Raw genomic sequence first — 24,236 nt, 5'->3', positions numbered from 1 at the left:
GTCTATGCTAAAAATAAGTGTTAGATTGGTACAAGATATATTGCAATCAACAGTTTAAAGAACTTTAAAATTCACGATATTTCAATGTCAAATCAAATGCTAATAAGAAACAGATGAATTTTGCGAAAAGACGCAACAAGTCTATAGGCGATCGGATTTCGTCAACTTCGATTTATTGCTCTGAGGTCGTGCCAAAATTAGGTCGAGAGATTGAATCGAATAACAAACGTATGACTTATCTTATACCTTGACAGAGACATTGTACAGAACGTTTTCTATATGTGTCAATAACTAGCTCGTTTACCCACTCGACCCTAAGCCCCTTATAATTCTGATGAGTTACAGATTGTCTAAGGTCTAGGTAGATCAAGAATATTCTGATTTCAAGTGCGATTGAGAACGGAATTTATGTTCAAGTGTTGTCGAATTAAATCAATCCCCTTTCTATTTATTTCTTCGGTTTTCCTTATTCACTTGTCAGAGTGACAACTACCATGTGTTCTTAATATTTAGTTAACATTAGGGATTACTTCCCTCTGCTTTAATAATATTGTAGAACATTTTAAATTTCATGGGATTCCAGTGCTACAGCATTAATGAAATTTATATTGGTATGGTATATCACTTTTTAGAATAGAGTGAGAAAGATAGCAATATTATGTTTTTTGTAGGAAATCCAACGGTTATAGCATAGTGTCCTGAGTACCAACTGTTAAAAAACTATTAATAATTTGTTTATCTTGTCATATGGCCTTGATAGGTTTCCGTATTATTTTTGTTTTTTTCGCTTATCCGTATAAAATGTCAATATTTCAATACGAAACATTTATTTATATTACAGCATAGTAGTTTAAGCGATAATCGAACAATGTTCAATAAACTTGACGCTTCAACGATTTGTCTTGTCTATTGTTACTTGTACAAAATTTTCCGTAATCTTTGACCGGTCTTGGGTCTTTGTTTTTTTTTGTAGATTTTCATCCATAATTACATTTTATTTTGTTGATATTTAACACCGAAATTGAATTTTCTTTGTAAATGTGTTAACGTACGGTCTAATACCGACAAACCTGTGCATTGTTTTTACAAAGAGAGTTTAGGATTTGTTTTTATACATGTATTTTGACAATTGAAACTCACATTTGTCAAGGCCTTACCTCCATTTATTTTATTATTGAATGACACGACACAAAAGCATGCTGTTAAATGTTAGTTTTTCTCGTTTTTTGATTGCTGATTTGGAAACATGTTTTATACACAAAAATAATGTTTAAATATTCCATAGGTTATTTAACCGTGATTAGTTATTTTCTTAGCACTGAAGCTTTAGATCTTTTTTCTGTTTAACGTTTGTTTCCATAATAAATCATTCAGTACTCAGTCTGTTTAACATTTTAAGGTTCTTGGTGAAATTGATTTCTCAGTAACCTAAATTGACTTTCTAAGAGCAGTTTACATTTCACTATCTTAACGACATGCTACTCGTTACCTCTATGCGTTTTACCGAAGGAATGTTAGATTTACGGACATTACGTGATTTAGTATACACAGATTCACTTGTACAAATGAAATGTTTTATACAATACTGGTTCTATACTTTTTTAATTGCGGCCAGTACTGCTATGGCTGAATGGTTTGTAAACCTTTGCCTGTACGTATGAGTGAAAAAAAGTTATGCGAAAAGTTAAATGGCATTTTTTTTAATGTGGCCAGTGCGTAATAGATGTTCTATTTGGCTGAATGGTTTGTAAACATTTGTCTATATAAAGAGCATATTATATCTAACAAAATGAAGAACTATTTATAGTACGGTAAAAGAAATACAATTCGGTTGATGATATTTTAATGGCGGTACCAAAATGATGGGTAATCTATATTCCATTTGAATGAACCGACTTCAGTTAAATTTCTCGTTTATATTTTTAAATTTACGTCAAGTATTTTGTTTATTTTATTGACGTTTCGATCCACACAACTTTTAATTATACATTTAAGTAGTTATTTATACTGTTAAGTGCGTTAGCCTTTATAATACGATTGAAAAATTTCTCAGCTGTGTTCGGACAGTTGTAGCGACTTCCAGTATATTTATAGTTAGTTGCAGAACTAGAAACAAAGTCTTCCTTGTTGTTATGTAAGTTCCGTGTGCCATTTAGACAAGGGACGGTTATATAATCTCTGAGATTTTCATACTTAACTAAAGACTTAATAATTTACAATTAAATCGTGTTATCAATTCATCTTAACCGTAAAACTTCGAAATCATTAAAGTAATCATCGATTTGCTGGATTATTCCCAACCGTCACCTGGCTATGTCCCCACGTGGGAACAGAAGAGGATAAAAAGTTTCATTTGTCCCACCTTTTGCGACGAGGGGACAGTTGGAACTTATTATATTTCTTAAAGGTACCATCTGTCACATTATTGGTGATAGTGGGACTAAAAGGGTCGGATAAAACTTTTTATTATCATCTGTCCCCACGTAAATACAGAGCGGGATGACGGTTTAGAATAATCCGATTTGTTACTGTTTAGATTATCAATTTTTAGTTCTAAGAAACGTTAGATTAATTGTGTGCCACTGATATTGAAGTATCATTTGTTTTAAAGTTTGTCAATACAAGTGTCAGGTATTTATGAATATGACGTGTGTATGACGTTTATGAGTCGGAATAAAAAAATATAGACGTAGGCGTCGACATAAATCGATTGAGTTAGCGCAGATATAACAAAATGGTAATTATAAAGTTGAATGTCAATGTCGGCTGAACACAGCCTACAACAGTAGTACAAATGTAAAATCAGTCTAAATCCAAAGTTACTAGAATTAATTTTGCAGCTGATTCTTGTTTCGTGGTTTTTTCCCATTTGACAACCTTGTAAAAGAATAGGGCGACTGTCTGAAGGGTTTTTTAATATTATTTTTGCTATGTTAATATTGTCGTTTTCACTCTATTATTTATTGTAATTCTCTATCGTTACCATCGTCTTTATATTCAACTTTCTATACTGTACATTACCGCAACTTTCCATTGCGCATACTTTGTATTGAAATCGACCGAAAACCGCTCTCAAAGCTACAATACATCAATCAAACATTCAATATGTTTGAAATGCTATTAAATATATTACGAAACATTCCTCCAAGTATAATGAAATAGTTTGCTTTCTCTATTGAATTACACTGTCATATATGCTGCCAAATAAAAACGAAACGAAGTATCGTTTTTAAACAACATTGTTTATGGCCAGTATTGACGTTGAGGCATATTTTTCACAGATAACATAATTGAAAATTTAATTCATAATACTGTACTGTCTATAGGTATAAATACGTACATAGCGTATTACGTATTTTATAGAGCAGTACTAGCAGGGTGGAAAGGTAATTAATGCAATTGGAATGAATGTAAAAACTGTTTTATTGTTAAAAAATCGATAGTGAACGAGCCGGAGACGCGTTTTTAAAGAGGCTCGTTGTATGAATGCGAACACGCAACGTAAAACTGTCACGCGGGTGTAGTGTACTAATGAAATCAATTGAAGCTAGGACTTTTTTAATAGTTTTTAATGTAAGCTAGGTTAAAATTTAAATTATTTCATTATTATCTTACACTAGTTAGTAAACGATAGACTTAATATAATCGTTAGATTTAAATTAAAAACTCTTTTAAACGATTTAACGTCAAAAAATGTTTAGTAAATTATCTGTAATTCTTCTCGTGTTATAGATAGTCTAACATTTACCTTAATTTTTTGTTAATTTATAATTATTCAAATGGCATTGTCCTGCTTAATACATGTTATTTGGCTATTGTAGTCGGCGCCGGGCGAGTTCAATTGCCGATTGTGCCAATTTGAATTTCTAATTTCACTGACATTCGACTTATTGCATACCATCGGGTAACCTGCTCTCTTTGAACTAACGAAAACTAACTTAAAACGATTATTTTTTTATCTTCGAAAATAATAAAAATAAATTACATGACACTTTACAATTATAATTGTAAGTAAGAAACTATCAAAGGTAAGGTAAAAATGTCTGGCTGGTTTTAAAACGAAGAATATTTTTCTTTTTCCGCTGCGTTTAAATTAAGAACAAACGATGGAACTGAACAAATCGCCATGTTGATGTACACATTATCGTGTGCCAGTGTTGTTTAGACAAAACTTGAAACGAAGTTTAAAAATATTACTATCCAAAGATAATTTAAACTAGATCTAGAGTACTTATATTTTCCTTACTTATTGCTTACTGTCGATATTTCTTTTATTGTTGCTTATCTTTACAAACTATATATTAGTATTAAGATATTTATAAATACAGATAATATAAGACTTCCTTCATGCTTACAGATGATAAAATCTTGGAGTACGTAATTAAACGTTTACTGTTGCCAACTGCTATTTTTTTAATTTGTTTATCTAACTCAGTATATTTCATTTGGATAATATTTGGATCTTCATTTAGAAAGCATCAAAATGTATAAACCATGTGTCATGTTTTGCGAATATACAAATGTTACAACGTGACATGAATGAATAGTCAATGTCAAAATTTGAGATTGACATCTAAAAGCGCGGGAGACTTATTTTTTCTTTTTTTAACACGTTCCTATTTACATCTGTATCGCTCCGGAAATGGAATTCGGCAATTTTAATTTTAAAGATGATTATCTGTTTTTTTGCCTTTGTGTGACTAAATTTGTTTCTTTATTATTTATAAGTTATGTGGCATTGCTTAGGTAACTTGATTTCGTAATCTATTGTTCTGTTAAAAGACAGATTTAATCACGCCCGTGACCCGAAAGGGGCTAACAGATTTGCAAAAAAATCATAGTAATGAATTTTAACATCATCATCCGAAATATAAGAGCGTTTTTGTCAACCTTTTCATCTTGGCCTCTCATTGACGGTTACAAAACTTGTTAAGTCAAGTTAAGTTCTTTGATTTTGCAACATATTAACAAACATATACATTTGAAATATACATTTTATAGCATTACATTTATTAGAGATAATAAAGTGTCAATAATGTATTCTTAATGAAAATCGCATGTTAGTATTAACTTTTGGTATATACTGTAAAAACACGGGTAGAAAGACGTATTATTTGTTTTTGTACTTGTAACTAGTTACCGTAATTTAATTTAGTAAAGCATTTTATCTAAGCCTTCAGAGTAAATTACTATAAAGGTTTTATATGAAACCTTGTTAGGCCGTTACCCCGGTGAGTGTTCATTGCTCGGTCACTTTTAAAAAGCTTCCGGTTGCATAATCGATTAAATATTATAATCGATTAACCTGTATATCGATTACTCGTGATCCTATCGATTAAGTAATCGAACCTTGTGAATAAGCCACGTTTTAATTGCTGCGCTTTGTGCGCTTGTTCTTTGCATTTCAATTCTTAATTACAATCGGGAAACTTGATGAAGGGTAAATAGTAAGGTCGTTTGAGAAACAATTAAATCAATTATTGACTGCCAGTATTTTTATATGTAACCTTTTTGTTCCTAATTTTCGAAACAATATAGTTTGTCTCTTTTTCGTCTTAAAACTGTTTTTGATTCAAGAGTATAGACTAAGAACGCAGTTTAACGTTTTAATTACCAAGTACTTTATGTTTTAAGGTCATTCGCTTTTAATATTATTATTCTATATGGGCTGCCAGTATCAATGAATTTAATTTTAAATTTGATGAATAATCGAATGACGCGAGAATCGATTCTGATCAAAACTTTTATTCAAAATGCATTAATCAGATCACTGTCTAAAAGTGACAGTTGTTGGTGAATTTTTAATGAAAAGCATATATAAATATGATAAAAAGCTTTTAATGTTTTACCACAAATATGTTAATTGAGATTATGTTTGTACTGTAAATATTTAAATACAAAAAAATCTTTGAAAGTGAGACTAACAACGGAACAGTTTTATCGTCTTATTCTACGAACGTCAATAAATACAGATTAAGCAATTCGTCACAGATAAAAAATATGGTTTATAAAAGTGCATTACGTAGAAGTTATTAATAGTGTTTTAATTAAAGATTACTTTGTAAATTAACTTTAGGCATTTCAGTCAAAAATAATTTATATTCAAGTGACATATATGAAGAGTATCGTAATTCCAAGGTTAAATTATTGAACGACAGCAAATCTAAATGATAACTGTGTATGAAAAAATCTTCTTTAATATTAATATCTGATGGTTCTCATGCATTTTAATTATGATATCACTTGATTATGTAAACTGTAATAACTTTTTTATTTCTCATTGAAGGCTACATAAATAAAAATTAACGGTATTTTTTATCATTTTACGGATAAAAAGACAGTGTTACATTCATTTCCTATCGCTAATATTATTTAATACGACGTAATACTGAATACTGAAATACCTGTATGGACCAATAAGTTTGTCACTCGATAGGCTTAATTCAAACCGAATTATGACAGCTCACGCTCGCCCGCTCTAACGGCCGGTCTCAATATGCAATTTTTTCAATCGAAAATCCCAATCCGTACCCTAATCTTTTGAAATACTGTCTCAATAAACGACCGAACGATAGAAATTCGATCTAAAAACATGACTAATCTATCGGAGGGAAAAATCTGATTTCTAACACTTTTCGGATCGCCCTCTGTTTGAAAGTGACAGTTGTAGTGTTTCAATAAATGTTTTTGGAATTTTGACAAATCTCTAAATCTTTATTTTACAATCTATGGAAATCGGAAGATTCTACAAATTATCATGAGATTAAAAAATGGTTGGCTTGTTGCCGTATAGTGATAGCTAATAGTGAAAGTGATTTGGAAGTGTTAGAGCAACTTTCAGACTGGGACGAAGAAGAAATGCATTCAGGGCGATGGTAGTATTTCAAACAAAAACTTTGCGAAAATCAAGCCTTTATATTTATTACAAGAATACAGTTTTTATATTTGTTACAAAAATAAAGTTCTTAAATATTACAAAAATAGTAGTGCAATAAAGTAAACAAACAACAACAAACATTGAATTTTTCGCTTATCCGTGTCCACTCTTCATTTTTCAATTTATTCGTGGTAGCATTAGTCAATCAAGTCAATTTAATTTTACTGCTTTCAATGAACGAAAGCAGTGTTTTCGTGTCCTCCTTCGTAAGAGGCTTGCTTGAGGTCTAGAAATAATAAGAAATTACTATGTAAAGGGTTTATACAAATTAGGCGCGAATTGAAGCATCTTCACGGGGGAAGTTTATTGAAAAGTATAGAAAGTAAAAACATGTCAAAAACTCAATAAAAGTATACATACCATTGCACTTACACTTTCGATGGTAAATATTTAGTTGTTTATCAAAAAACACGAATAGAAGCTATATAAATTTCAAATTAATAGCTGATGTAAATAACATTGACAACTGATGTCAAATGACATTGACAGACAATGTATTCCTCTGATTACGATCTCGTACCGCTACCAAAACTCCAAAAAGGGAGTATTCGTTGATGACAATTTGCTTGGAAAATGTTGAAACACGTTTTATTCGTAAAATACGCAACAAATAAATAATTAATTAGTACGTCAAAACCCAAAAATGTGCATATTTTCTTAAATTCATCAATAGGTTTACAACACAGTCATAATGACATCTGCTTGAAATGGAACGCCAGGAGGGAACTTCACAAAGTACATCGATCCCGCTGATCCATTTTGAAAATCGGTTGATGTTTGCTATCCGGAGTTATTGAGACACCGGTTAGTGATCAACCAGCAGGTCGTTTTATTTCTCGATTGAAGCGATCTCCCGATCCAGGATGCGTTATTGAGACCGGCCGTAAAGCGGGCGCACAGTTTTGACTGAACTAAACCACGACTGTTGTGCGATTGTCGATTGTTTCGCAGCTAATTCAACTGTTTATTTGTACAACTGAAAATCGACTAGTATGCGCACCTCCATATAAGTTCGTATGTGTCAAGGCGAGACTAAACAGTTGTGCGGTAGTTTAGTCAAAGGTATACGCTCTAAAGAATTTCATGTAATACTCAAATAGACGTAGAAATACGATTGCGATTATTTCAATACGAGGCGATGTAAATTATATTTAATTGCATTTAAAATCAGCGAACAATGTCCACGGTCAATGCTAAACGCCGAGAACTTGGTTTTCATTTACAATAACTTTGAATAATTCAAACGGAATTAGGAAAATTATCTGTTTGTTAGCATAGCACACGTTTTCAACAGACTATAAAGGTTTTATTTACCTTAAAAATTAATTCGTTACACAGTATTACATTAATATAATTTAACTAGCTTTCGCCCGCGACTCCGTCTACGAGGAAATAAACGAAATCGAGTAGTCTCTGTATTCTTCCTCTACGACTATACCAAATTTTATCGAGATCCGTTCAGTCCTTTAGCCTACAAACTCTAACAAACATCCATCCATTATACTTTCAAATTTACAATATTAGTAAGATTTAATTTAGCGCTGAATACCTCTTTGCATAATGCCATCTACATCGCTCAGAACCGTACAGAATACAGGAACATCCTACGAAAGATGGTCAATAAGATATCGTGATCCTTAGAAATGAGGAAGCGATGTGAAGAGTATGAAAAAAGTTTTTTTTTAAATTTCTGTTTCCCTTGAAGTTAGACAGACTATGACAAATTTCGTAAGAATCCACTCATAATCTTATGTTACTGACAATAAAAAGATTAACATATTATCTCTAACGATATTCGGTGTTACAGCTAAATATTAAGAAACACTATTTATGTACGGTGACTAATTTTCTTACTCACTGATCCATGGAATTAGTTTTGCAAGTTAATTGTATCATTATCACTTGTTTGTGTTGTCTGTGGAAATATTTTGAAATTTAGATTTTTTATCTGTGGAATCGAGTTTTTATTTTCGTTTATACATTTTTCGATTTGCTTGAAATATAGTGAAAGATAGAGTGTGTACTTATCTGAATTACTTAGGTAAACTAATTTACAATAGTTAGCGCCCCCTATCTGTCAGAAAATGTCCCAGAATCTTTGCCGGAATGTAGTCGTTTTCTTGTCTGTCAATACTACTGGTTTAGGCAGATTTAACAACTTTTATTTTCGCATTTTGTCGCACAATAATTATATATTGTAGACTTAACGAAAAGAATAATAAGGCATGAATTATACATTTATAAATGTCACGTAATCATTTGAATTCTAGTCCTATTAAGGGACAAAGATTTGAATATAACATAGAAGGAAGATTTGTGTCATTGTCTATTTTATAGCATTATCACGCTTCGATTGTTACAAAATTATAAATGTACTCTCATTTGTCTAGTTTCAAAACAAATCGTGGCATTAAGTTCCAAGTCATCGTGGATTGCAAAAGGTAACTCTTTGCATTATTATACCTACTTGATGTTAATAGTTTTGGATTACTTTATGGTGAATTTACAATGTTAAAACATTTGGAAAATAGAGATAATAATTTTAACAGGACAATGAACATTTCAGTGAAGTAAAAAATCACTTGTAAAAGATGGGTTACGGACAATTTTACCTAATACGTGAAACCGAATGCTTGAACCAATCGTGCCTCTTTATCGGTTGTTCCGCGCTCTCGCTTGCACGCTCGGCTTTGGAACGTGACAATGAGTTATGTGTTTTCGTGCATGCAGATGGCAATCATCGGTTAGAAAAAGAGTTAAATCATTTGATATTCGATTTGATACATTGTTCATATTAACGTTTAAAGATTCCACTTAGACTAAGTTTTCACTAGTCTTACGTATTACATTAATTCAAATTCTATTTCCCTTTATAAATAAAATCGATATCTAGAAAGATGTCGACGATTCGTTCGCTGGTCAATTTATTATGGGTTTAAAGCGATCGATATCTGTTTGTTTGGAATGGAGAATGATCGTCTGGAAATAAAGGTAGGGACACATTGCCAACTTACAACATAGTATTTGCCAATTGCTGAATGACTTAAACGTTTTAACATGGATATATTTGCTATCACAAATACGTTTGTCTTACTTTTCTAGACTTTATTGTTGATTGCAAAGGTATGGCCGTTTTAGTTTTTAAAATTCAAAGAAGTTTTCATTCCACCTGAGGTTCATTGTACTTTTAATAAAATATTTTGTAATTTTTTTTTTTAGTTTTTAATGTCTTTGTTTTCATAATAGTCTACTCAAGTCAATTCTAAATTAATTGTGAAATGTTTCCTTGGTTGAGACAGATTATACAAGTTTTGTTACGCAATTGTCTTTTCCCGCGTTTACTTTGTTATTGTTAAGTCATCTAGAATACGATTGGCTAGAATTCTGACATTGTTTCACATATTAAATATTACGTGAAGTCACGAAATTATTTTTTTATTCCCGCTACATTGTTTTAGATGGTTTTAATGACTTTCTTTTTACTGCATCGTGTTACTTACAATGTAGTATTTTTAATTTCATATTACAAATGTAACTAAACAGGTTAAAATAAATACTGTAGTTACTAATTAATTTTATGTAAAAATAAGGTGATAAAATTATAATCAACCTCACAACGCTACAGCACATACTGTAATGTTTTGGCTTTTAATTTTTTACAAGTCGGCCGCCTGCCTGACGCCGAACCCTCCTTTTTTTGTGTCGGGGGGGGGGGGAATCTTCAAAAGATACCCTTCTGGGGGGAAGGCAAGGTTATGAAGGAATTCACCTACTAAAACCTCCTCGGTGGCCATCCTCTAGTGACATTGACGAAGGTTTCGGGATCTCCAAGGAACACACCGGAACCTTCGGCACTAACGCCCAACCCTCCTAGGGACTACTTAAGGTGTATTAATAAAAGTGATTATTGGATATCAATTAACGCAGAATATAATATATTTGTGTTACAATTCCTGTTTACTGTCCGTTTAATTTATCTAACCTCACTTCATTACCTTCATTGATAACTGCAGTTCAATGTTTAAATATTTCTTCAGATAAATTATATGTGATTTGTAATTGAACACCATTAAAAATTCTAAAAAGTATTGTATCAAGTAAGACTTATTAAAAACATTAATGAACAATTTAACATAGGAATTAATTTAATTGACAGACTATTATTTTTAGAATAAATGTCAGTAAATAAACTTGATTTAGTTTCTATGATATTGTGGAAATAGGTCATGCGATAAAAAGCTAACTTCTAATTAATTTGGGTCTTAATACATCAAAAGTATTTTTATTGATAGTCTGTGGTATTTTAATTTAATGTAACAAGTATTACTTGTTTATGTTTAATGATTTTGTCGATTTTAAATGTAATGTTTCTAGTAATTAAGGAACTGATATGACCAACATTAGCTTAGAATGAACGCAGACTGATTAAGACGCAACCTTTAGTCAGGCGCAAAGTTGCGTTTTGACCGTTCCAGGGCTGCCAACATTTCGGGTTTACCCGAATACTTTCTTTACGTGGTAAATAAATTGACTATAGGTTTGACGTCCATGTCTTCAAGACAGAGTGTTAATAAACCTTTCCCTATATAGATTAACTAGCTTTCGCCCGCGACTCCCTTCGCGTGGGATTGAAAAGAACAAAACTGAGTAGGCTATGTATATTCTTCCAGACTATCGTCTATATCTATGCCAAATTTCAACGAAATCCGTTGTTTAGGCTACAAACTCTAAAATACATCCATCCATCCATCTAAACTTACAATTTAAGATAATAAGATAGTAAGAAGAGTCAAGTCATTGGTCGTTTTTTATTTACAGCAAGTGTGGTGTCAAGAGTTGACATTTCGTTGGTTTTTGTTGCCATAGTTCAAGTTGACAACCCTTCTTTTAATAGTTCAGCAATCGTTACAATCACGTCATAATTACAATAAAATTGACACGTAAACAACGTCATAATACTCGTATTATGACTGCAAAGAATTACCTAATTACTTAATTTCTGCATTATCTATTGTTTTCTCTTACAGGAATTACATATTAAAAAATGACTGAGAAACGGATGTCGTTTTGTTTCTACGCAGTTTGTAGATGGCAGCACAAATAATATTAAAACGTAATTATATTAAGATCTCTTTGAAAATACCTTAATCATTAAATCATTATTTGAAGGCATTTGATAATTATGTTCGATGATTCTGTTTTTCCTTGATGAAACACGTGCTTTTTGAATTAATTTTTCATTTTTTTCTGATGGTATTGTAAAGTATTCCTTGTATTTTTTCAAGATCTTTCCTGTACTTTATCTTAGTTATATTATAAATGCGAAAGTGTAAATGAATGGATGCTTGTTAGCGTTTATAACCTAAACAACTGAAGGGATTTTCAATGAAATTTGGAATACATGTAGGGGATAGTGTGGAAGAATACATAGGCTATTTGTAAGTACATATTAGTACAAATTGATATCACATATTTATACTTAAAAGACGCAATAAGAGAGACAATTGGGTAAACTTAGGCTTTCGTGTACAATAAAAAAAAACGTACAGACGAATTGAGTTCCTCCTTCTTTTGGAAGTCGGTCAAATATGGACAACAATGTTTGCAGTTATACCTGTAAACTGTATTTTTAGTATCATCTAAGAATATTTATTAAAAAATTTATAATACTGAGTCGGGGGCTTTCGTATAACGCCAGGTGAAATCTAGGTTTCGCCTTGATGCTAATGCATTTAGTGCTTCCATTGACCTATTTAGATGCTAGAACATTAGTGTTACGACCTGCATTCTGAAAGGGAGCGGACGAATTGCTACATTACACTTGATAAACGATTTTAAAATAAGTATTTATTTATAGTTTTAATTTATTTGTTAACTTTGTTTTTAATTCTCAGTAATTAAAAGTAAAAATATATATCAACTTCAAGCCTATATCTGCTTAAAGTGTACGCTTGTTTCAAGTTCTATTCAGATTATTTAATTCGTTATGGAGTTTCATAGACAAACATCAATCGATCCAAACCATTAGCATTTATGTTACTTGTGAGATATTACTAATTAGCACTAGACTTCGTGAATTCGATTCATAAATGGTCTAATTTTAATTGTCAATTGTATATTTTTACACTACAAGCTACGATGTGACACAAATACGAAGCTAAAAATAAATCTTGAAAGAACACGAAGAATTTAGAAGGTAACTAAATTAGAATTACATATTAATTAGTTAAAAAGTGCGGAAGATGTATTATGCGATTTGATATAACTTGTGTAAATCTAGAAATTAATTTCAACATATTTAATTGAATTACGAAAATATTTTAAATATAATCTGTTACTATATTATGTCATTAAAAATGTATCGATGTCTAGAGATTTTTTCACACGCGAATAATATTTCATTTCCATCTGTACATTTAAAAACATATAAATCAGAAAATGTTAAACAAATTTCGCGGTTTTTCAACACATTAAGTAGGAAGACATTTGGCAACGTACAACTAATTATTTATTTCGCTTGTAAACTCTTTACACATGATGAATGCTGGCCGAAAATATTCTTATTTGAATTTATTATTCGCGAACAAATTAAAACGACAACATGAATCTTGTGACACGAGCTGTCAGATGGAATTGGACAGGAGGGAATTTTTAAAAGCAACTTTCTTAGAAGACAGCGAGAAAGAAACTATTTAATACCGTCAAAGTAGGGCATGCATAAAAGAGAATAAATTAGCGACTTCAGACGAAATAGGTCAATACAAATAATTTAAGCCATAAATTACATTTATTTATACTTTTATTGGAATACATGAAGAACATTTTGCACATAAATATATATATTCCATTAGCTGTGGCAATTAAAGAATTTAAAACGTTAGATAATAATGTTAGTAATAGTATATAATACGAATATCTTAAAAAAATACGATGTCAGGATTAATTACGATCTTGTAATAGATCGTAATGGCCAAAAAATGAATATCATAAATCACCATTACACAATTATCTAGGCAATTACACTTAAGCGAAATTAGGTCATGATACGGCGACCCACTTTTCAGGTGAAGGTTAACGCATCTGGGTTGGGGAGTGTACAGTCAGGCTTGTTTGCGGTGTGCTATTTTTAAAGCGACAATTGTAACAACGTATTCATCAGTGTAGTTAACCTACAGTTTCTTATTAGACAAAAAAAACTGTAGCCACCTAGCTGTGTAGGGTGTGCCATCGTAAAATTAATTACCAATTCGCAATGTTAGCGTGGTTAACTAGGCTAGTCGCCTGTAACTTATGTTAGGCTGTGAGTCTCTTGATGGGGTGATATGACACTGGTGACAACTATTTATAGTTTAGCATCACCATAGGTCGTCACACCATAGTTATATAGTTTAGTTTGCTTCAAGGACTTTTTTTATAAATTGAATATCGCCAGCGGAGGCGACTGTACAAACAGTTTCCGGACGTCATTTAGGATGTATTACTTAGTGAAGGAGGAAATATTTGCAAGTGAGTGTACGGTCTTTAAACGATATTGTTATAGTTGCATTGACCTTTTTATTACTGAGGTATTAGGAAAGGTTAGTTAGTGAGTTAATTGAATTTAAAAATAGATACTCCAGTCTTAGAGTTTATTAATTAAAAACTAAAATTAAAATTGTTATTAAATATGTACTATTATTCCTTATTATAAGAATAACAAGTTTTCGCCCGCGACTCCGTCCGCGTGGAATAAAAAGAAACAAGTCAGTAGCCTATGTGTTCTTCCACGCTATCCTTTACATCTATACCAAATTTCGTCGAAATCCATTCAGCTGTCTAGGCTACAAACTCTAACAAACATTCATCTAAACTTTCGCATTTATAATATTAGTATGATAAAAGGAATTTTGTCAGGTATGGGAAATACCGTATAATGGTGTTGAACCAACAAATATGTTAATCAGACTAGTATTATAATATTAAAATAAGCATTAACAACAATTTGATATTATTTCACCTTGATTTTAACACGATGTTGGTATATGATACAGATGGTATTCATTGTATTTAATTTACATAAATTTTTATTTCAAACTATTAAAACCAATTGAATAAATAACGAAGTAATTTATATTTTGTACATGATTTTGAAGTCAACACTTTAATCCCATTACTCAACGTGAATCTTCGAGACTAATACTTTTGTAGCTACCATCGCGAAGCGTTTGAATCGAAGCAACTTAGCTTAAGACAGACTTTGAAGATTACAAGTATAACTAAACGTCTAGAATGCATGTGTATATCTATGATATTGTATCGCGTAAGTCCTTTAGCGATTAAAATCGTTGGTTTTGAAAAGTTACATCGCCTTGTGTACAAAAGGCCTAATAGATTTTGATTTGTCATGATTCTTTCGTATTTTGAATCAATGTTAACGTAAAATCCCACTGTCGCGATACTTGTATTGATAGATATCGACATCCCTTATTTTTTCTTTGACAAAATAAAGACAGCAATATGTGTTAACAAAAGGGTTACGAGAGTCTAATTTCACGAATTCAAACATGTTTGTGTTCATATTCTCTTGTTTTTTCTACGTCGGCCATGTTGATTGTCATTGCTTGGATGTGGAACAATGGACTTTCGTACGAGGACGGTTGTTTTGCAATGGTTTGCTTAAACATCTGCAGTTTTATATCAGTGAGGAAATTTTCAACTCGACCCTTCCGCTTTGATTTAATAACACTATTTTTTAATAAAACAATTGAAAAGACACTCGGAAATTGAAAATGTATCGTATGATACTCGTCAAAATGAGTACAGAATTTTTTGCAAGAAAAAATAAATTCCCGCCTTATTCACTTAAATATTATTCTTTGCATTGTTTTGTCACTAAGAAACACTTATTTAAAATAGGCAAAAAATAGTACTATAGTAAAACTCTTCGGTCTTCCTTAAAATTTAGTATTGTAACTTAGTACGAAACCAAATCTGTATTCGAGCGGCCTTCGTTTGTGGTCAGTGCGAAATAAAACGCACTCGGCCGTAACTCAAACAAAGACCTTTTCATACCCGACAAGCATACAAACACTAGTCACTAGCGTTAAATACAATGTTACTAGATATATAAAATAAACCATACAAAAGATCGAAATGATAATAGTAACGTAGTACGAAAAAATAGAGATTATTTAAACATCTCAATTAAATATTTTTATATTTTACACTAAAAACATATGTTACAAATAGCTAATCTATTCCTGTTTTTTAATTACCTGTTGTGAGAAAAGATGTTTTTTTATTTATCGTTAATATTTCAAATATTTACAGTTAAGTTTGAATTAACTTACAATATCTAAAGCAAGGTTTCGTAAAAGTTACATGAGTAAAAATGTAACATAAAAACTCAAGAATGCCTTTACATTTATATTTAGCAACGGGTTGTTATAAACATCAGTTGGGAACCAGCTGGTAAAAAGGTGAAAGCCCTTGTTAAGTTGTCCGTTTTCTTTATCCTCGCTCCACTGTTATATTCACTTCAATAAAAGTAAATCCGTCCACCTGATGTCATTGACCTCTTGGTCCTGCAAGTTGACCATTGTTGAACAATATAGTCAAATCATACTTCATACTAATATTATAAATGTGAAAGTTTAGATGGATGGATGTTTGTTAGTGTTTGTAGCTTAAACGGCTGAACGGATTTCGATGAAATTTGGTATAGATATAGAGTATAGTCTGGAAGAACACATAGGCACACTTTCGATTTTTTTTAATTACACAGACGGAGTCGTGGGTGAAAGCTAATTGTTATTTAATTCGATTCATTCAAAACGATGAACTGAGCAAAGTAATATCAGTTAAAAATAAGGAATTTCATGTAACAGATAATAAATTGAAAACGCTTTAATTACGAAAAGTAACCGGTTTTACCAACAATGTACTATAATTATTCTGTTTACAATTCGCTGATATTAACTTAATTAAGCCAATTTTTTACACGTTCCGATGAATACAAGTTTGCCATTTGATTATCAACAAGGTAAAGTATGATTTTAGAACTACATAATAATTAGTGTTATGTAAATTTGTTATGCAACAAAATATTGACATCTCCCACGTTTCTTTAGTATGAAAAGAGATAGCAATGTTTTTAAAACAGATGTTTTAGCTCTGCAACATATTAATAAAAATCTTGTTTAGTTTTTCTGATCGAATTAATCGAATTACTAGAAAAATGTTCTTCACAAAACAGGTTTATTGTAAAGGTATTTTTGATTAAGTTTGTTGGTAGAAAACAATTAAATTAATTACAACAATGATTCGTTTCGTTATAAAAATGAGAGTAGATTAAAAGTAACCTTCATTAATAACCTCAAAATAGCTGTTAAATCATTCACAATTTCGGAGTCATGGTCTTTTTTATTTCAAAATTATTACTATAACATTAGATGTTATTTCAACACTCTTTTAATTCTAACCTCTTTTCACTTACAATGAACAAAAATCTATTGTTTTCTCTCTTTTATTCAGATAAAAAGAGAGGGATAACTATATCTTTTGGTACACGTATTTGCTGTGGTAACAGATCATATCGATCATGTGAAAACAATAAATTCATTTTATAACCTAAAAAAAATTTAACGGCGTTCTAAACCAGTATACGTTAACCCGTGGGTGGTATGACGACAATGGATATTACGTGCCATAAAAATCTGGTGGCCTCTGTCAATGGAATAACCTCGTATTTGAATGAGCTAGAAATGTTACATTATACCAAATTAAGTGTATAGATCGACAAGTTATGCGACCCGGTGAGGATAAGTCAAACTAAATATCGATAGCTCACCTGCGCCCTCTCCTTTTATGTTGTATATTGTATATTTTTGAATAATTCATACTTTAATAAAAATCCCTACACTTACGACACGCTTTAGGCTATATATTTCCACGCTATTAAATTTAGAGGTAATTATATTGGAGAAAACCTTCTTGTGGGAAAGGGACCATAACCTACAAGCTGCCAATATGAAGGAAGTGAGGTTATTATGGTAACGGTACTTTTGACATTGCTATAAAAAATTGGGGAAAGGTAAACAGTAAAATAAAATTTTTATAATTCCATTCGGATGAAGCCACTCGGGAACAGCTAGTTTTAGATATCAGACAATCAACTAATTCAAGTGTCTCTTACAGGGTTAGATGTCGTAGTTTGACTATACCTTATTGGTTTCGACTGCAATGACATTTGTATCACATTGTCTCTGTTTTGTTTACGAGAATGAAAAGGGACAACGATATGCATTATACGTACAGTATGTAGTAAAGTTCTAAGGTGAGTTCAAAATGACGCGTATTCTTTAATACAAAATTGTCAACAATTTTAGCATTAGGAAGGTTAACGTTTTTCAGGAATGTATTTCTTGAGCGGTTGAAATTCACTTTAATACAAAGTCCAGTGAATGCTGCACAAGATGTTGCAAAAATACTAGTGGCAAGAACTGTGTTAATAAAAACTTTACATAACACTAAGAAAAAACTTTAAATGGCATTTAATAAGGAAATGTAACCTCAGACTCTGCAAGCAAGGAAGCGTTAGATTTAAAATGACAAACATTGTTAAAGTTTTTGTAACGCATTTAATTTTTTTTTAAAACCATTTGAATTTAACAATCAGTGTTAACACCTTGATTTTGTTGGAAACTTTTCGGGGACGTTTATTTTACGGGTGTATAAATTAATTAATTTATTTAACATAGTGAAATGAATCGTAGAATATAAAGTGACAACCCTAACCACAAATCGTTTCCTTACGTTTCGTAGAAATGTGAAAAAGCGTCCTATTGAAACTAACGCGATTTTCATCAAATAAATGTCATATTTATTCATGATACATATTTTTTTCATTTAAATTTCAAAAGATGAAATAAAACATGTTTATGTGCGTAGGAGATTACGTTTGAGGAAAACCTCAAAAATTTCGCATCCCTTTCATATTAAAACAAATTGTATAACTCTGTCCTTGTCCATTTTGATATCTATTAATGATATTTAATAATATTGAGTTGCCATAACCAACATCTCAATTTTTACACAAATAAGCTACTAAGGGATACATCCGTTTGGGTTCTTACGTTATTTTTATTTTACGTAGCAATGTTAATTTTAACTGCCTACGTTAGTTTGAATCACGTAAAGAAACTAAACGCTATGACAAAGCATTTGCCAGGCCAGATAACTTTGACAGACTATAATAACTGTAATATACTTGTAAACTGTTAACGGAAATGTCTTGGGAAAATTGTTGAATCTCACGTAAACACAATGTGCGTGTGTTAAGCAATTCTGTTCTGATTTCAAACGTTATTCAGAGCGAAACGCGTATTTTCTCATAAGATTTAGTTTGCCGCTGCATTAAAAAATACTTGAAAGCATCTCTAAATTACACTAAAATGCATATATGAAATGTCAGGTCATAGGTCAAGAATCTACTATGGGGTATAGAAGTCTACTGCGCTGTTCCAGTACGAGTTAATTTTAAATATGTTTGAATTTCTTCGCATATGTGTATGCAGTTTTCTATATTGCACTGTATTTACTGAGGTTCTTTTTGACCGACTTCCCAAAAAAAGGAGGTACTCAATTCGTGTGTATGTTTTTTTTTATTATTATTTTTTATGTGTTACGGCATAACTCCGCCGCTAGTGGACCCATTTTGATAATTCTTTTTTTATCTGAAAGGTAATATCTAACATTAAGGGCTTTAAACTTTTGAAATTAATAATTGTGTAGATATAGATTATTATCTACAAAATCAATCAATGATAAATTATTTATCATCATTCACGTAAAAGGAAAACTGATAAACGCAAGATTAAAATCTTATTAACCGCAGATTATAGATAGTGGGGAATTCCCAAAACATTACGTTCACACCTACTATTGCGTGCGATCTTCATACAAACACTTCTCAGAAAAAGATACGAGAAACATCTAAGATCGTAAGCAAAACTAAAATTAAGGAAAATATTTTGATATTTTACCTCAAACTAAATAGCTAAGCTACAACGGCCGATTACTAAAACGATATTTAAATATGTAACAACGTATAAAATTATAAAAGACTAGCTTTTGCCCGCGATTACGTCCGCGTTAAATTAAAAAATAATATAAAGGATAGCCTATGTTACTCACAGATAAATTACCTTTGAAACGGTGAAAGAATTTTCAAAATCGGCCTAGTAGTTTTTAACCCTATTCACTACAATCAAACAAAGTTTTCCTCGAAAAGGAAATATTTGATTGTTTGAATTGTAAAGATTCCGAAACTACAAGGCCGATATCATAAATTATTTTGCTACAATAAAGTAACATGAAATATACCATTATTAAAAATATGTGAGAACGTGAAAAAAAATCTTGCACAATTTTTTTACTTATAAACCATCTGTCAAATTGACAAATGGTCTAATCTTCACATTTGTCAAAACACGATTCAATGAACTTGTTTACAGCAGGGAGTAATAAAATGACAAAATTCGCACGCTATTTCACACCTGCTTTAGCAGATGTTGAATGCATGTGGTTAAATGTAATGGTCTTACTGGGTATCGATAACTGAGATGGATCGATCGGTTTTTGTTAGTGTCGGTAAAGGCCAACACTATTTTTGCACCTTGTGACTGAGTGAGGTTCTGAAGTTTTCTTACTAATGTTATATATGCGAAAATTATTTATGAATTTATTTATCGACGTCCAGGAGATATATTTGTGCCCGAATTATCCCATAAGGACAACGTGGGTATTACTAATTTCTGATATAAATAATTTAAAATACATTTGTTAGTTGAGCCCTTGTAAAGACGCCTACAGTTTAACCTTGACTTAAGATATGAATGATAATTGGACAGATCAAAAATAGATCATACCGTAAATGGTATGCAGCAATTGTTATCATTATGCCACCGTTAAGTTGGGACAATGGGTATTTTTAATAGCGTCGTCATTATGTCAAACGCGTCCATGGCCGATGAATGATATTTTCAAGTTATTTATTTCATATTTAATTGACTTAAATGGGGATTCATTGATTTCACAATCAAGTCATAGTTAAAAACTTATCTGACGTTTTATAATCAATAAATAAAATAATATTAAAAAACTACGAAGTGTCTAAAATTTTTGCGAATAATAAAACAAAACGATAATCATAAATGAATAGTAAATTTGTCACTATTGATATCGGAATAGTGATTTTTCTGCGGAAGAATTCAATTCCGTTTGCACGTAAGACCTTCGCTTGTGTAAAAAAATATTATGACTATTAAAAAAAACGGAACGTGTGATGACGTCATTTATTACGGTAATAAATATCCGCTGACCATGGTAATATCCAGAGAGTATGTCAAAAACTTTGATAGAGATGTTTATATTTTGCGTTGTAAAATTTAAATTTTATGACTTACACGATCGGCGCATAAAAACATTTTTACTTGAAAAAATCGCGATATGTTTTGATACTTTCTTAAATATTATTGTAACAATGTATCAAGATGTTTTAGCTTTAGTATTTAGGGCAACGATTTTAAAGATTGGATACACGAATAAGCTATTGTGAATATAATCGATAAATTATGATTCAATATACTTACTAGTTATGTTTAAATGTAGTTAACAATAATATTATAGGTTAACATAAATATTGATATTACTATAATATCATAGCAAATAATCCATAGTTTATTAACACTTATAGACTCATGACACACCGGCATCATGTAATAAATGACATCTTATCTTACCAAATCATAAACCCCTGTAGAAATAAATAAATCTTACCAAATCAGTCAGTCCTAGGGACCCCGAAGTAAACCCTTAAATACCTGAAGTTTCAAATTTGATACGTAGTTTAAATATTGAGAAGTCTATAAAGCATCTTTAATATAAAAAATATTTAGTTAGTTACAATCAATAACAAACTTTACATCCTACGTTTGTTATCTCAAGGTCCGTTTAGCATCTTCTGCAGCCATGAGGGGGAAAAATGCATACATATTGCATCCATAACAATTGTATGAATAATATAATATAGAGAACGATTCCGCTTTACCTATATATCGTTAGTAACATGCATAAATTCCTTATAATGAAAGCATTTGATTTTCAAATAAAGTCTCCATGAAGGTTGAGACAAGGGCAATATTGCATATGCAGACAGAACCATCTGGATGTCCATGTCGGTTGCTAAGTGTTCTCCTTGATGCATATTTAATAAAAAAAGCCACGAGAAAACGCTCTTCCCTCTGATATTTTTTTTAATCATAATTTTTCATAAGAGTCATGTAAACTGTCTAAAAACTGGTGCGGATTTAGTCATTCTAATTGAAATTAATTCCTGGTTTTATTATTTTATTTATACTGTATTGATATTTTAAATAAAACAACACGAATTTTATTTTTATTGAGAAATATTTTTATTAATTAGTAAAATAATATCAGTTGTAAATTAAATTTTTATTTACAACGTTACTAGCACTCATAAGTTATAATTTATTCTAATTTACATTTTTAAATGCAAACATATATTTCTAATATTCTACGATAGATAGTTAACTATATGTTATTACAATCTGCCCTAAATAAAACGAATTCCATTTTCAAATATAGAACTTTGATCTTGACCACAGATTATAAACTGAATCTTTAAAAAAAACAAATAACATGTAATCGTAATATTTCCGTTTTAAAACTATAAAAATATCTTATATACACATTTTTATTTGGTCTCTATTTTAATGAGTTATTTGTCAATCTACACTTTTGAGGTTAAGATTATTTGCCTGGAAAATTCTTTCCGCAACCTTCCCTTGAAACGAAATAAATACATTTAATGGGTAAAAAATATTACTGCTATTGATATTTGCAATGTATTTGCGTATTTACAAAATCTGTATTATCCATATTTGTCGGTAATTTTCGAAAGAAAGGAAAAAAAATTGTTCATTTACGAAGGTAATTTTAAAAATTACATTGATTTATTACAGGTCAGACTAAAATCATACATTTATTATAACATCTAAAATGCTAAAACGAATTACCTTTATGATCTGTACTGAAAGAATTAAATGTAATTCAAAATGGCGGAAGAGAAAAACATTCATATTTGACCTTGTAGTATTTTGATTTAGAAAGGCAACAGCAATTACTAATGATATTAAAGTTTCGTGGAAGAATGATTTAATATTTTTTAGCACTCGGGGAAGTAAGATAAAGTATATATAAAAATCGATATTATATGAAAGAAAATGAAACATCTGTACTAATATTATAAAGAGGAAAACTTTGTAATTGTAATGAATAGAAACTACGGGTCCGATTTTGAAAATTCTTTCACCGTTAGAAAGGTTATTTATCTGTGAGTAACAAAATATTATAAAATCTATGACAACAAAAAGTATTACAACGAGATTGCCATGTTACTTAGGTTTGCGAAAGTCCTTGTACATTTAAATGTTGTATCTTATCGCTCACATCTAATAGTTACGTGAAGCATATTAAATAGTCTAATATGATTTGCGAAACACAATACATCTGGCACAATAGCGTACGTAAAAACCCTTTAAATAAACAATGGAAAAGGGGACATAACCTCAAAAACTAAATTAAAAAAAATCTCGCTTAGTAATTACAGAGTAAAAAAAATATTTTTAAATAGAACAGTGAGCATAAATAAGAAGAAAATTAATGTTTACAATTTAACAAGTACTTCAGTTAATATTCAGTTCATTTGTATAAGAGTACATTTATAATGCGTCGTGTGAGCCTTGTTTACGCTTTCACGGATTCTATTTCCATTGGTTATACCACTCGGCCCGGGGTCGCTGTTGTTTATAAACAAACCTTACTGACACATGTAGCTGGATTCTAAGGTTGATATCAACCACATCGCGCTTTGCAATACAACCGTCAAATCTAATGCCGTAACACCGGAACTTTATTATAAGTAACTCAGATCTCACACTAAGGTCACAATCTTTCGTTTACAGTAAACTTTATTGCACCAGTTTATGAAGAGTGATAACCATAACGTAGGAATTCTACGAAATACTACAACCTTGATGATTCAATACATTTGATATTGATGTATGCGAATAATAGTTATGAATTCTTATGTGACATTTTAATTGACATTTTATTTCATGTTGTTTCAGGTTTGTAATAAATCTATTGGCGACGAATCTATTGACGACGTGTCTGTTGGCGCCCGCGCTGTTCGGCGAGCACTCTGCGCACGGGGGCCCGGGCGCCGCTGCGTGGGCCG

At 31.1% G+C, this 24,236-nt stretch overlaps 1 protein-coding gene across 1 annotated transcript in view; it reads left to right on the top strand.

Moving 5' to 3' along the window:
* The window catches only part of LOC106105938, a 32,279-nt gene that overhangs the window by 6,152 nt on the left and 1,891 nt on the right, over positions 1–24,236 (top strand). Inside the window, exon 2 of the mRNA XM_013286435.1 lies at positions 24,127–24,232. Coding sequence (XP_013141889.1) covers positions 24,127–24,232 — 106 coding nt within the window. The remainder of the gene's footprint in view (positions 1–24,126; positions 24,233–24,236) is intronic.

Source organism: Papilio polytes, unplaced genomic scaffold, assembly GCF_000836215.1.
Source record: "Papilio polytes unplaced genomic scaffold, Ppol_1.0 DF824269.1, whole genome shotgun sequence".
NCBI lineage: Eukaryota > Metazoa > Arthropoda > Insecta > Lepidoptera > Papilionidae > Papilio > Papilio polytes.
The sequence above is the reverse complement of the archived record's forward strand: the minus strand, read 5'-3'. Positions and strand labels throughout refer to the sequence as shown.